Source organism: Bacillus rossius, chromosome 8 (genome assembly GCF_032445375.1).
Source record: "Bacillus rossius redtenbacheri isolate Brsri chromosome 8, Brsri_v3, whole genome shotgun sequence".
Lineage (NCBI taxonomy): Eukaryota > Metazoa > Arthropoda > Insecta > Phasmatodea > Bacillidae > Bacillus > Bacillus rossius.
Window position 1 is genome coordinate 31,592,649 of NC_086336.1, and position 14,698 is coordinate 31,607,346.

At 37.1% G+C, this 14,698-nt stretch overlaps 1 protein-coding gene across 1 annotated transcript in view; it reads right to left on the reverse strand.

Moving 5' to 3' along the window:
• LOC134534704 (suppressor of lurcher protein 1-like) overlaps positions 1–14,698 on the reverse strand; it is a 360,907-nt gene that overhangs the window by 144,957 nt on the left and 201,252 nt on the right. Inside the window, exon 7 of the mRNA XM_063373180.1 lies at positions 14,331–14,390. Coding sequence (XP_063229250.1) covers positions 14,331–14,390 — 60 coding nt within the window. The remainder of the gene's footprint in view (positions 1–14,330; positions 14,391–14,698) is intronic.

A 14,698-nucleotide genomic window follows, 5' to 3' on the forward strand; every position in this document is an offset into this window, starting at 1 on the left:
TGGGAAACATGACAAGAAAGTAATTAACTGCTCTCCCTATGATACTGTGATTTCCTTCAACCTCCATTTACTTCCAAATGAGGGATTTTTTTCCCCAAAAGCCACAAGTGCATAATATTTGTATGGCTCGACCAAAGCTTTAGACTTAGGTATATTTAACACTTGCTTAGTATTTTAGAAAATTTTTGAGTACTTTTCAATGTTATGGTTCAATAAAAATGAACTCTTATGACATAATCGGCAATAAAACAAGTAGATATACTCCAAATGGACTTACGCTCGTTCAGCTCTGAGCTACAGATGCTACCTGCGTAAACCTTTTCGTTAATATTTATTACACAGGTGATGTTACAATTTTTTGAGTATTTTGAGTCTGTTCCTGCGGTAGCGTGTATGTTCTTGCGGTTGCGTGTCTGTTGTTGCGGTAGCGTGTATATTGTTGCGGTAGCGTGTATGTTGTTGCGGTAGCGTGTATGTTGTTGCGGTAGTGTGTATGTTGTTGCTGTAGCACGTCTGTTGTAGCTTTAGCGTGCCGGTTTTTGCGGTAGCGCGTCGGTTGTTTCGGTAGCATGTTTGTTGTTGCGGTAGCATGTCTGTTGTTGCGGTAGCGTGTCTGTTATTGTGGTAGCGTGTTTGTTTTTGTTATAGCATGTTTGTTGTTGTTTTAACATGTTTGTTGTTTTTTTAGCATGTTTGTTGTTGTAGTAGCATGTCTGTTGTTGTTTAGCGTGTCTGTTTTTGCGGTAGTGTGTCCAACTAACATTCAAGATATTGTGGGTTTGTTTCTGGAATTAACATGTGGTCCCCCTCCCCTTCTCTAAATAGTGATTTCCCATTTGGATATTCATCCCTACTCTCACAAATGCCTTGCATTTTCTTATAAGTATTCTCGGAGCTAGCCAGCAAATGGCTAATATGTTAACCTGTACCTAAAGTACACATACACACCACACACATACACCCGAATATAAATCTCTTCTTTTTAGCTGAAGTGTACCTACCAATTCTATATTTCACTCATAAATATTCAAGTTTTGAAGTATGCAATATTTCCCAGTAAAGCAGCTTACTACAACAAAAACTATGGACACAACACACTTGGTAACGTTAACATTATTTATATTTATTTAATGCTAATTTGCTCCTCCATGTTGCATTTTACTGTGTGTGACCTCCGTACTCCATAAAATAAAAAATTGTTCCACCTTCTAGAAGCTTCAACACTACTCCCCCCATCTCTTTGACAGGGAAGCTTTCTGAACATATAACTGTCGTCATAAGACAGTACAAAGCATTTGCGAATACTAAATGAGAAAGCTCTGGATATTAAAAAAAAAAAAAAAAAGCAATTAATGTGTTACAGAAGGGGAAGTAGAGAGAGTTTCTTGTTTCGTCGGTGGGTTCAAAAATAAATTAAACTCCACCTGTTCTCAGCGATGTTTCACAAAACAACTTACGTAATTAAATACACTACGAATGCGCCAACGTGGTGCAAATGAGGTCAGAGCGTCTGTCTGCCAATTTTACAGCTTTATTGTGTTGGATCGTCAAATTGGAGACTGGAGCGTATCTTTGCACGTTTGCGTCACGGCGGCGAGAGACAGAATACCATTTTTAAATTCATGTTTTGGAGCCGCAACCAGCACAGCAAAAATTTCTTCATACATATTCCAGAAACGTACCAAGACCGTACTAAAATTATGTAATGTTGTTGTAACGTAACAGAAATTTATGTAAAACTTTTGAGCTGTCACTACTTATTATTCGTTAATAATCATGATTTTTTCTATTTTTCCGTCTATAACATTGAATGAAACTTCACAATCGATAAAAATTAATTAAACGTAGTATTAGTTATGACAGTAATATACAGAGTAAGGCGTGTGTGCTTTAGGAATATCCACGGTTATAAAAATTACCCACTCTCTAATTGACAGAACACTCGCATCAGTATGGTGCGTATAATGATATGGACTTGGGTGTGCACATGGAGGTATTACCAATGGAGTGTATGTCTGTTCTCTATGTATTTGGTGTTTGTTCTGAAGTTGAAGTCAACTGGTAAGCAATTGGATAGCAAAACAAATCGTAGAAGGCTAATCCCTACTAACATAATAAATGCGAAATTGTGTTCGTCTGTTTGTCCTACTTTCAAGCAGCAACGGATCAATTGATCGACATGATTTTTTTTCTTCATAAAGATATTTTATGGGCCAAAGTGTGACATAGACTACATAAATTATGAAATTCCATCCCTAAGGAGGTTAAAAAGCGATAAATTCAGTTTTTTAAATAGAAAATCACAGGAGGAAGGTCATAGATACACAAACAGTGAGTTTGTGTCATTTATTTATGTCCGCCACACGGTCATGTTGTAAGGTCTGGCAACTTTCTATTCTTCTCTTTAGCTAAAACCATCCGCTTAATGAAGATAACGGCTGCTAGCGAACTAAAGATGCTCATAACAGTTAAGTTTAGAACTTCGTTAATAGATGGCGATGCTTTAAATTTGTAACCTGCTTTGTTTTGCCTAGGGGTTGCCTGCCTTCCCGCAAATTGAAACTGAAGACTGGCGTCACGATTTTGCTGATGCGTAGCCTTGATGCACCGAGGTTGTGCTATCAATGGGAATTTAAAATCAAAATTTACCGTTTTTCAAGTGTATGTCCTACAAACGAATACGGTAGTGATGTTTCTTATATCATGGTGTGTTTAGCCCGGGCAACGCCGGGTACTTCAGCTAGTAAGTTATAATTTGCTAAATAGCTTAAAAATAACTTGCTAGAAAGAATTGTAAAGATGCTATCCACCATATAGTGAATATTGCTAAACAAACATAATACCAACTCATATGCTAGAAATTAGCGTCCAACTTCATGATAACCAAAAATTGTTTCGCTATGCCTATAGGAAAAGGGGGTGAGAGGTCGTTCTCGATTTTTAAATTCAAGTATTAACATGGCAAAAGTTGTACACACCAACTCCCTTGATTCTTACCTCCATGGAAGTGCACATAAGTCATTTATAGATGAGTTAGTCACTTGAGTTCCATACAAAATAAAAACTTAGTTTGGTCATACAAGTCACGTGTAGGCAACTTTATATGAATTTGGTCAATATTTATGGGAAAAATACTAACGGAAAGTAAAGAAAGAGTTAAATGATTTCAAAGTCATTGGCAGAGGGGCGGAGACTTTCTCTGATTAGCCGTTGGCTTGAGTATAGCAAAGAAGCATTGTATCGGATACGCGAAGGCGCTTTTATAAATAAATTTTGCTTGGGACAGGAACTGACATGATTTCACACAAGATGCTTCAGCTTGGTGAGTTCGAGAGGGCATAGGCTACCGGACGTGTCAGAAATAAATTGCATAGCAAACATTTCGGAAGTGAGAGTTGTTACTGATGGATGTTTTCACAGTTTGTAGACAAGGACAAATAATAGCAGCTGATATACAAATTTTTAATAAGCATAGATTTTTTAATTTCTTTTATAAAAATCAATCTTTTTTTTCTAAAGGAATAATGCATTCTTACATCAAGTAAATAAAGCTAGAGGAAATATGAATTTCAGTGGTGTTGGTTCTGAATGCGCAAGAAAACTCACGGTAGAAATTGTAGTTTTGGGCTTCGTTTAACGTTTAACCATGTCCCAGCAGTCAATAAATTGTTTGAATTCTGAAGAAGAAAAATTAAACCTACCAACACGGACTTTATTTCTCGCTCCAAGAGTCCTCGGTTGGCGTGGTCACTCACGCGTCGCTCATGCGAGGAGGGTCTTGGTTTCGAGCCCAAAACGACGGCACGACTCAAATTCGGCGAACTAATTGATTAGAAGCTCCACTGTGATCTCTGAGTTTACTGTCGCCTCAAATTCACGCTCACGAGCGCGCAACGGAAAATCCTATCACAGCACAGACGGACACAGTGCGTTGACAACGACGAAACAATTGCCAAAAGAACAGCGACTACAGAAGAAACCACCCTCTGTGACGTGAAGGCATGTAGCCTGACAATTGCCATCTGATAATTTTGGTTTTCTCTCCGGATGTTATGTAATAAACTATGTTGTCGGATTTTTGAATTTATTATATTACAACCAGCGCAAACCAGCAACTGTGTTTGTCCATTAAACTTATCTAGTCCTTCGAAGAACGTAAAATATTTTGATGTGTCACATCTTAGCTCCCGGTGTACGGCATTTGGTGGCAGTAATTTCATGAATGCGACAGATGTCACGGAACGGAAAAGTGTATCAACCACGGTGGTGCCATCTGTGGCGGTTGGCACGAACGAAAGTCCGCAAAGACAAAGGGAAACTTTAAAATATTTAATGTTTTATAAATTTTAACACAAGGAGCAGAATTTCAATAAAATTCTTCGTCAAATATCAAGTCCAAAGCAGGAATTTAGTTTTTTTTAAAAGTATTTTTCGCTTTTATAGGAGCTGTTATATGATAAAGTTTAAAATTTCTGCCTGCTAATAAAATGATCTAATAGTCAACGGAGCTGCTCCGGCAGCGAATTCTAGCGGTGGGACGGAACTACGTGTAATTCACGTCCAGATATACCTATAGTTGAAAACACAATTTGCGTATATTTATTGCGCTCGGCATTATTTTTAAGAATTTTACGTTAAATTTCGCGTCCAAGTTTCGTATTATAAGTGTATTTGCAACACGAAACACATGAACTTGCTCGTTACCACGATTAGATATTCCATATGTCTGACGAGTACTGAAAGACTCAGATATTTTTTGACGTGACAACGTCTAATAAATCGATTAACGCCGGCTGCATGAACGAAAAAGTGTCCCGTTACGCACATTTTTCCGTTATGCTTTGTCCCGTTACGCTCATTGTACGCTTGCGCCGCATCTATCTCTCTTCCACTCGATTGGAACAACCATCGATTTGACTTTTTCGAGGCACATTAAACTTGAAACACTCCCATTCGTTTCCTACTTTTCCTATCATCGTCCTATCCTTAACAGAATAACACAGATTGAAGAATTTAAATAACAAACATGTATACAAGTTATAGTTAAAATAATCTGTTCGTTAACGTAATAAACATATTTGAATTAATGAGTGCAAATAAAAGTAAATTTATCAATTAAACTGTAGATTTCATTTCACTCCTTCTTTGTATCCATACAAAATAGTGATAATTCAATAAAAATGATTCAATTTTATTCATAAAAGTATGCAATAATTTCATCAGTGTTTTGTTATGACGTTGTCACGTTAAACTATCGTCCGTAAACCGACTTTACAGACAACCATTTTTTTATTTTGTCTTTTATTCTGGCTCCTGTAGTTGTCTCTGATCCATAAGAAAATAATTCACGTTCACGAAGGACAGGACAACATTTTCGTACAGTGAGAGGTTTTCAGTCCGATACGGTGGGTACCTAGGTCATGCCTGATTAGCGATTTGGCGGACGTAAAAATATGTTTAAAGGGAATACCTAATGGACGACTTGAAACGGGGCGGAGCTAAGTAGTTCAAGTAACCGCCAGCGGAAGCGCCACTGTCAGCTGTGGGAAACAGTTGGTAAACAAACAGCAGTTGATCATGGAAGAAGCTACGTTGAGAGAGTTTTCATGAACAAAATCTTTATATAATTTGAATTCCTTTGATATTAGCTCTGGTTTTAGGTTTGTCGGGGATTTAGGTAAGAGGCTTTCTAAAGACGGGTATAGTTTATTTGCTTCTTCATACTACAAAGATGAGTGGACTGCGACATGTGGGAAAGATGTGTTTGTGAAAGCATACTGCTGTCCACGTCAAAGAAAAAATGAAAATGCCCAGTTTCTCTATTTTCGTGGAGGAGAAACCTAATGGTTTTGAAGTTACTCACGCATACTGTGCGTGTAAAGCAGGGTACGTAATTATTATTTACGGTTTGTATAGAAAAGTTGCAGTTTTCGTGTTGATTGACAGCTCGTGATTCGAAACTAAAAAGTATTTATCACAAGGTTAATCTTCATTGCATAACCCAGCAAATCCGTTTGCATATAGCCTATTCTAATGTGGATATAAATATATTTTGTGTTTCTAAAGTATATAGAATGACGCCCAAAAACGGTTTAATAGTGGCTTGACAACTCCCGGCCCCATATTAAAATGTGATATGAACTTAATCTCCATTAAGTTTTTTTTTGTTCAAGTTATGTTAACTCTGTGGTATACCTAATAACGAATTTTTTAATGAGTTCACAAAAACTCATATTTAAAAAATTACATAACCTTTCATTATTGAGTTAAAACCTAGGCCATGTAGGTGTGATATGTAAATCGTAATAATTTAGGGTGTTTTTGTGCTGATTACGGATTGTAGGCTATGTTTGAAAAAAAATAATAAACATGTAAATAATTTGTAAACTTCTTAACATTTTTTATGTCTTAGTACATAACTATTTAAAGTAACGAATAAGCAGTATGTACAGGCCGTAAGGTTTATGCTACCCGTACAAATTCGTGATTTATAGTGCTTAACTTTCCTTAATTTCCGGTACAAAAATATTTAAATAGGTAATATATTTCATTATTGAATAGTTCTCGGGAATGCGAGCGTAATTATGTTTACGGCCTACTTACATTAGATATAAAATGAAGCTTTCTGCGTGGGGGTTTCAATTTCCTTGGAGACGTGAAAGTAAAAACGCTAGGCACGGCAGTCTTCTTTAAAAATTACCGCCGCATTCTACTTTTCTATAATCTGCAGCGACGAAATGTTTTGAACATACACGCATGTGCGCTGAGACTGGACATTTTCGATCGTCCCTGCGAACTTTTAATTCCCATAATTTTAAACGTTGTGGATTTTTTCGAAAGCCGTGGAATCCTATTCCAGGCCTTAAACTTGAGCTCCTACAATGAGGAACAGAACAATACTGCACCGTTATTAAACAATTTAACGAATAACCATCACTTGATGCGCCGTTCTAGGTTGCAGCCATATACAACAATAGATAGCAACTGTTTTGTTTCCCACAGTTCATCCCCTCTCCAAGTGTATCACGTGACGCCGTGACGTCAGAGGGCGGGTACCTATAGTCGTCCATTGTTAATTTGTGAAAACGTAGAAAACACAGGTAACACTGCACTTAAATGAAAAACCGACATTACACTGTAACTGATTTGAAAATGGAACAGTAATATTCATCATGTTGACTTACAGATATTTGTAAATTTGTACATTTACATGAAATAAACTGTATCGCAACAAAATAGTGTTCACAGTATTACTGAGTTCGGATTCTTACCCGCGAATTCCTGCTTTGTGTTGTCCCAGTACCTCCAATAGTTAGTTATTTGTAAACTATTCCCTGAATAGCTTCCCAGTATTAACTGTGCATATTAAAAAGCACGGAAAAACCAAATAAAGTCAAGTTTTTGAATATTATTTTATCTTTTCGATGGTTTGAAAGAATATGCTTAAATGAAACATCAATTAAATAAATAAAAAATAGATATGCGCTAATTTTACTAATACTCAGAATTAACTGAAAAAAGGTATTTACTATGTGCAAAAATTACCATAGCCATTTTATAAAAACTGACAATATCTTTCTTGTAGTATTAAAAACTATTTATTGGCAACTGGTTCCCGGCGGAATCTATTGCGAAAGTACAGAAAATTCGTTTTTTCTGTGTAGCGACAAATTTCTGAGAGAACTAAAACCACCGGCGACGCAGTGCTGAGACCTGGCGGTAAAGTTCAACACCCTGAGATGCAAGCGTAAAAGAAAATTTTCCGGACGCAAGTGGCTCAACTCACGCACCCCTGTCTTGGCGGGGCTCCTAAAGGCGGGTTACGATTAAAAAACTTAACAATTGTAAACCTAACATATACGCCGACGAGCACTTGGTTTAAGTAATATACAGTTTATGATTGAATTAGTCGTCGTTAACTCCAATGAATAAAATCGGCGGAGAAAGCAGTCATGTTATTTAAGTTTAGTTTTTGCATTCCTAGGTACTTATTGTCTGCATTTTGAAGAGCATTTAGGTTTGTAATCTTTGCTGATTAATAATTTGTTTCGACGTAATATTATCAACCATGATGGAATTGGTTATGTACCTACTTGAAGTACCAGAAACGTGGCTACGATTGAACCTACAAATTGCAACATTTCTTTCACCTCGTAACATAGAATTCGTAAACAAATCAAAATCCGACGATATTGATGTTTAGTATATAAATACTAGCTCATGTCATGCTGATATAATATATTAAAAGCTACCATAAAATAGCTTTACAGTAAGAAAATATATTCATGAGTTGCAAATACATATTTACATACTCGTGTAATAGTAAAAATTAACCAGACACACATCATAATTATTAATTTCCGAAATCTTAAAAAACAATTTATATAGGCTATATTCCACTCCAAGCTATTTTTTTTAAATTTCCGTTCAATGTTTTTACAAGTATTTTTTATCATTTATCAACATGATGCGAGTAATTCCGCATTTCCTACTCCTTTCGAACTAAATCATAACCTGCTTACCCAACGAAACATTATTTCGCGCCAACAACACATTTTAATGTGCTCTGATCGGCGCTACCCTTAACTCTTAAGGAAAAAAAAAGTCTTAAGTCTACATGTGGTTCGCACACGACTCGTCACAATTCCTACACCACAATCAATAAACCATTTCACCGGTAAACATAAAGTCATATGTTAGGTACACGACTAATAGTTAGGGGCAGGCAATTTTCGCGAATAAATCTGAACGCATATTATATTGCAACAAGGTATACCCGCACCAGAGGTTTCTTCCTTGTGATTGGCGGCCGTCTGCGAGAGAAGTCGTTTTTTTTTTTTGACCGAGCCACTCAGGATGCGTTTGCTTCCGCACAGAATTACTGTGATTGGTGTTGTAACAATCGACATTTACCTGAAAGAAACTCACCCGATCACGAAACACAGGCGATGCTACAGTGTTTTAACTTATAACTAGAGACCCGTGAATTTCGCGGATTCATTTCGTGTTATGCTAAAATTCAAATAATTATACCTTAGTGCTATTTCTGTCATTGGTTCTCTGTTCATCTGGAGGACTGAGGGCCAATTAGAGACCCTCACTCATAGAAGTGTCTAATCACAGGCCACCCAGTCGAGACGACTCACAAGTCAACAGCCAATGAACAGTTGGCATTTGCCCGAGTGTGTAGAGGATATTGGAGTCTATCCTGGAGGTCATTGAATCCGCGAAATTCACGGGTCTCTACTTATAACTAATCTCGGAATCTTTTCGCGAAATCTGCATGGCCCTACTAATTGTTAATTTTTTCAGTCGTGAACCCACCTTAAGGGTTTGCGGCCGCTGGACTGCTTGGACGGGGCAGTTCCTGCAGTTTACGACGACGCAGCCGCGGTAAAGGAGGATGCTAGGGAGGGGAGCTGGAGGCTTGCTGGCTGGCACACAGTAGGGCGGGCCGCGCTACGCAAGAAGACCCTCTCTCGCGCGCGGGGTAATTAATCTGGTACAGCGGTAAGCGTCGCGCAGGGGCAATTGAACGACCGAACCCGTGGAAGGATTACTACGAGGGAGGGAGGGAGGTGGAACAGATTTACAAGCGAGATTGCACCGGAGACTCCACGCTGGATGGGTGAGGGGGTAGGAGGAAGGGGTAGCGTGTTTCGACGAGTCCTCGGGTGCGGAGTCGATGAGTTTGCCCGGTCCGGGGGAAGCGGTTTCAGGGGAATGGAGAAAAAAAAGGGGGGGGGGGGGGTTGTGGGATGAAACAGACCTTTCCCAGCAGAAAACAGGAGGGATGCTGGGATCCATCACTGCCGCGGCGGTGATAAATGTCGACGAATCCCGTTGGTGGGGTGGAGAGGCAGATAGCAGGTGAAACGATCCAGGTTAACTGATCAAGAGTTCGATTTTTTTTTTTTAACCGTGAGAAAGTTCTGCGCGTGTGAATCCCGGACCAACATTTTAAATCAGTGTCACGAGCACACTGGGTCAGAAAACCTCGGATCTCCCAATCGCATTATGCCTCTGTTCACGACCGTGCAACGTAAATCCCTATAGAACATACTATTTAAATTGGTGAAATTGCAGTGACTGAAAACTATGGAATGATTGTGGGGTTGACTGGTGGATTAACAAAGCCAGGGTTGTGTTTGTGTTCGTGAGGTGGGATTAAAGTTCGACGCTTGCTGGTGTTTCTATCGCGGTATTGCATCTATATTTTATGTCCTTTTATAAGTTATGTACTTATACTTTTTCCTTTATTATCAATTTTTGACTTTTTTATGTAGATATTTTTTTTCTGAAGCAATGTTATACTTTAGGATTTATTTTAATTAGTTTATTTTTTCAACCATCAACTTAATGAATCGAAATTTATTTTTCTTTATTTATTTTTTATTTATTTGTCAAGGGTTATAATTTTTAAAGTGTTTTCATCGGTCAAAATACCGCACATGCATTGAAGTAACTAAGTGACACAAGCTTGCTTTAATGAGTGCTAAATTTCCTGTTTAATTTAGTGAATTATTGTTAAAGTGTAAAAAAAGAGGAAAATAATTTAAGAATTAAAAATTAATAAAAACGCGCAAGGCTCTGAATTGGCGTGCAGTTTTAGTTCGTACATTGGGTAGCTATAAGTTTTGAGCGGTAACCATAACATATGGCGGATAAATGAAAAACGTGTAATGCAAGGTTTTCATACCTAAATGTTATTTTGAAATCTCGCGTTTTAGCAACTCACCCGCCACCAGCGTATACTGAATGCTTTACGTCAACAGACAGTAATCTTATATATTAAGCAGCTTTTAAATCACGAGTTTTTTTTCTGATGTTCTGTACATCGCTTGTATGTGTGCGGGTGGGCGGAGCATTGAAGGAACAGACACATTCGCGCAGTCGCGTCTGTCGCGTCTGTCAGTCGGTGCAGTTGCGGATTTGGCGTTTAATTGGTCCACGTAACCAGCGACATCAGGTGCTGTTGGTGCAGTCCCGGAGAGCAGATCTGTCAGAACACAGCTGGCGAACTTGAACTCAAATAGCCAGGTAGGTCAGATTTCATCCTCTTGGTCGCCATTTTGTTGTATTTGTTTATTGTGTAACTTTGAAACGCTAAACAAGGTACCCAATAATGCAAAAAAAAATTGGTTGTCTGTAAAGTCGGTTTACGGACGATAGTTAAACGTGACAACGTCATAACAAAACATTGAAGAAATGATTGCATACTTTTATGAATAAAATTAAATAATTTTTTTTTAATATTAAAAGAATAAATACTTTAAATTATACTAGTAATCAGATTTTTAAAATGCAAGAATAATTAACTTTAATTGCCGAAATTGTTGTTGTAATAAGCAATGAAAACCACATTAACTTTTCACTTCACTTTATAAACAGTCGACGAAACAGTTCACGTGTAGATGAGTTGTAATTAATTTTAAAAACTGGCTTTTAGCTATAAAGTTTAAATATAATTATGAACAAGTTTTGATATAAATAAACTGTAATCAAATATCTATCAACAATTATATGAATCACCATAATTTTTTAGTCAATTGTAACATAACCTATTATTACTGCACTCGCCGACAGCGTAACGGAACACAGCGTAACGAAACAATGAGCGTAACGGGACACAGAGTAACGGAACAATGAGCATAACGGGACACAGCGTAACGGAACAATGTGCGTAACGGGACACTTTTTACTGCGTGCAGCCGGCGTTCATCGATTTATTAGACGTTGTCACGTCAAAAAAACATTAATATGGCTCAAATATGGTGGTGGAAATAACTGGAAAATCCCTTAACTTTATTTTTTAAAAAAAAATGTAGGAATTCAATTAGTTTATTGAAATGGCACAGTTTTGGCATGATTTCAATCAAATTTCACCGATTCAAAGAAATTCCTCATAATTTCAAATTCAGAGTGGACAAGTGAACAACGGTTCACACATTCGACTGACCGTTTTCTAGATTTCATTAGGGAAATTCTTCTTGCCAAACTCTTTCTTTGTGCAGTACAGGTTTTTCTTAAAATACGATCAAATTAAGAGTTTGGTTATACGCCTAAAGCCAATAAGTATCATGTGATAAAACAAGTTCAGCCACTAGTAAATCATCACTGGAAAAAAAACTTTCTACATGTTGTAAAGCGTGGAATATTGCAAGCATACATTGTTGAGTTTGGTCCAATTATCTGGACGGGTTGAAGTTAGATGAAGTGGGAATCAGTGAGGCAAGGTGGCAGAACGATGATAATTAAGGTCTCACTAGTCTAGTGTGTATAGGAATGATAATTAATAAGAAAATATCAACACGCGATGTTCAATTTAGTAGTCAAAGTGAAAGAACGATTAACGTCAGCACTGGTACAAAGCTTGTGTCAAAAGCTTTTGGCCAGCAGAAGAAAAAGAAATCGCGCATTAATATACTTATCAAAAAGGAAAAGGTAATGTCATTTCTCACGAACACGAGATAAAATAAGGTGAAATGACGCTCGCAATGTGGGGAAAAGAGGGTGGGGGGTGGGGCAAGGAATGGAAAGAGGGGAGAAAATGCGATGCTCTCAGAAACGTCCGCCACGTTCAATAAAAACTTTGGAAACACTGCGAATTGGAACCGCTCGTGAAACTCGAACACGAGTGGCCTGAATGGAAGGCAATTCATCCAAGTACTGTGCCACTAGGAGCGTCTTTTTATTTCGCATTTTATTTATTTATTTCCTTCTTTTGTTTTCCCCAAAAGCGAATGCAATTAATTACTTTCAATATTAAAACTAAAATTAAATCTACAGATAAAATTAATGGACTTTTCGAAAAAGACCTAATTAGGAGAATAGCTTATTAAAAGTTAATTAAAATATTGTATAAATTTATAAAAATACATTATTTAATATAGGATCTTAAACGTTGGTAAAATATAATAATTTAAATACACTAACACAAATATAATCCAATTAAGTAAATAAGAACAAACACTTCCATTTACAGAAAGAAAAGACACTGTTTTATTAACATTAGAAACAAAAAAACAATAAACAGTAAGAAATCCAAAACCATTAAACATATCTCTCAACAATGTTAATAAACACACGCACGCATACATACACCCTTACATGAAGTTACAGAAAAAGAAAATAAGGATCGTATCCACTTCCCGTTTAAAGTTATTCAAGTATTTCATGTGTAACATTTTAATTCTTGGTATACGGCATTAGGTGGGCGTAATTTCATGAATGCGACGGAAGTTAAGGAAGAGAATTGTGTAACAACCACGGTGTTGCCAGCTCTTGTGGATGGAGTGAACCAAAGTTAACAAATAATGAAGGGAACATTATAGTATCAACTGTATAATGAATTTTTCATAGCGTGGGCAGTATTTTAATAAAATATTTTTGTCGAAAATTAGGCCCAAAACAGGGTTTAGTATTTTTTTTTTTTCTATTTTTTTTTTCGCTTTTATAGGAGCCGTTACATTATATAGTTTAAAACTTCTCTCTGCAAATCTAATGATTCGATAGTCAACGTAGCTGCTCCGGCAACGAATTCTAGCGGTAGGTGCGGAATCTACGCGTGATTCGCGTCCAGGAATGTAGCTGCAAAAAAAACTATTTGCGTAACATTTATCATGCTAGGCATTATTTTAAAAAAATCTACGTTAAATTTCGTGTCCGAGTTTAATATTATAGGTGTATTTGCAATACGAGAACACATATATTTGCTCGTTACCGAGGTTGGATATTACACATCTCTGGCGAGAACTGAAAGACTCGTTCACATTTATTTTATATTTAAATTGTGACATTTCATAAGTTCGGTGTGAAATCATTCCTTTAAATTTGACTTCTCACTGCCCGGCCTCGCTTCTACATTCACAGTAGGAGGACAGTAGACCAAGAGCCTCCAATTCATTAATACTCGCAGGCGTAGTGCGGGAATCACAGCAACGGACCGGCGCGACGCAACGGACGAGGGAAATAACTTTCTGACTAATGACTTTCGTACATCTGTGACGGCAACCTGACGAAATTCATAGTTGCAACATACTTTCATTTTAAATTTGTTTTCGAAAAATATAAAATATAGGGGTGGTGAATTCTTATGCGCTTATTTTGATTTAAAAAAAAAATGGTTGTCGTATGTTTGGTGAGTATTTAATAGCAAGATACTTAAATAATCGTCTAATTTTGTTCGTCGCGTGGGTATGAACCACATGTTGACTACAACGCGATGTTTTACTGTCGCTCTGCGTCGTTCGCGTCGCGCCTGTCTGCGCTGTTGTGACCCCGTCATAATGAAAAAAAAAAAAAAAAAAGAACTGAAAAGTTTTGATTACCTGATGTCGCCATTCTGCAAGGATACTTCTTCAAAAACGATCCGCACTCTCTCTTTTAACCTGCATACACAACACGATAAAACACTTAATACTCTCACACGAAAGGGAGAGAAAAAATTATAAAAGATTAAATTTATTTAAAACTAAATATATAACTAACTTTGCGTATTTTATTATAATTAACCACGTTAAGCATGAAAATGCTTTTCTGAAAATGTGCTGGTGTATATTTTGACCCGAAATAAATTACATTCCTCTCATGAATACAGCTTACCAATTTACTTAACGTCTCCTATCTCAAAGAACTGAAAGCTTTTTATAATAACAAAAATGGAAAACGTTTAGAATATAGACAATAGAAGTAATTT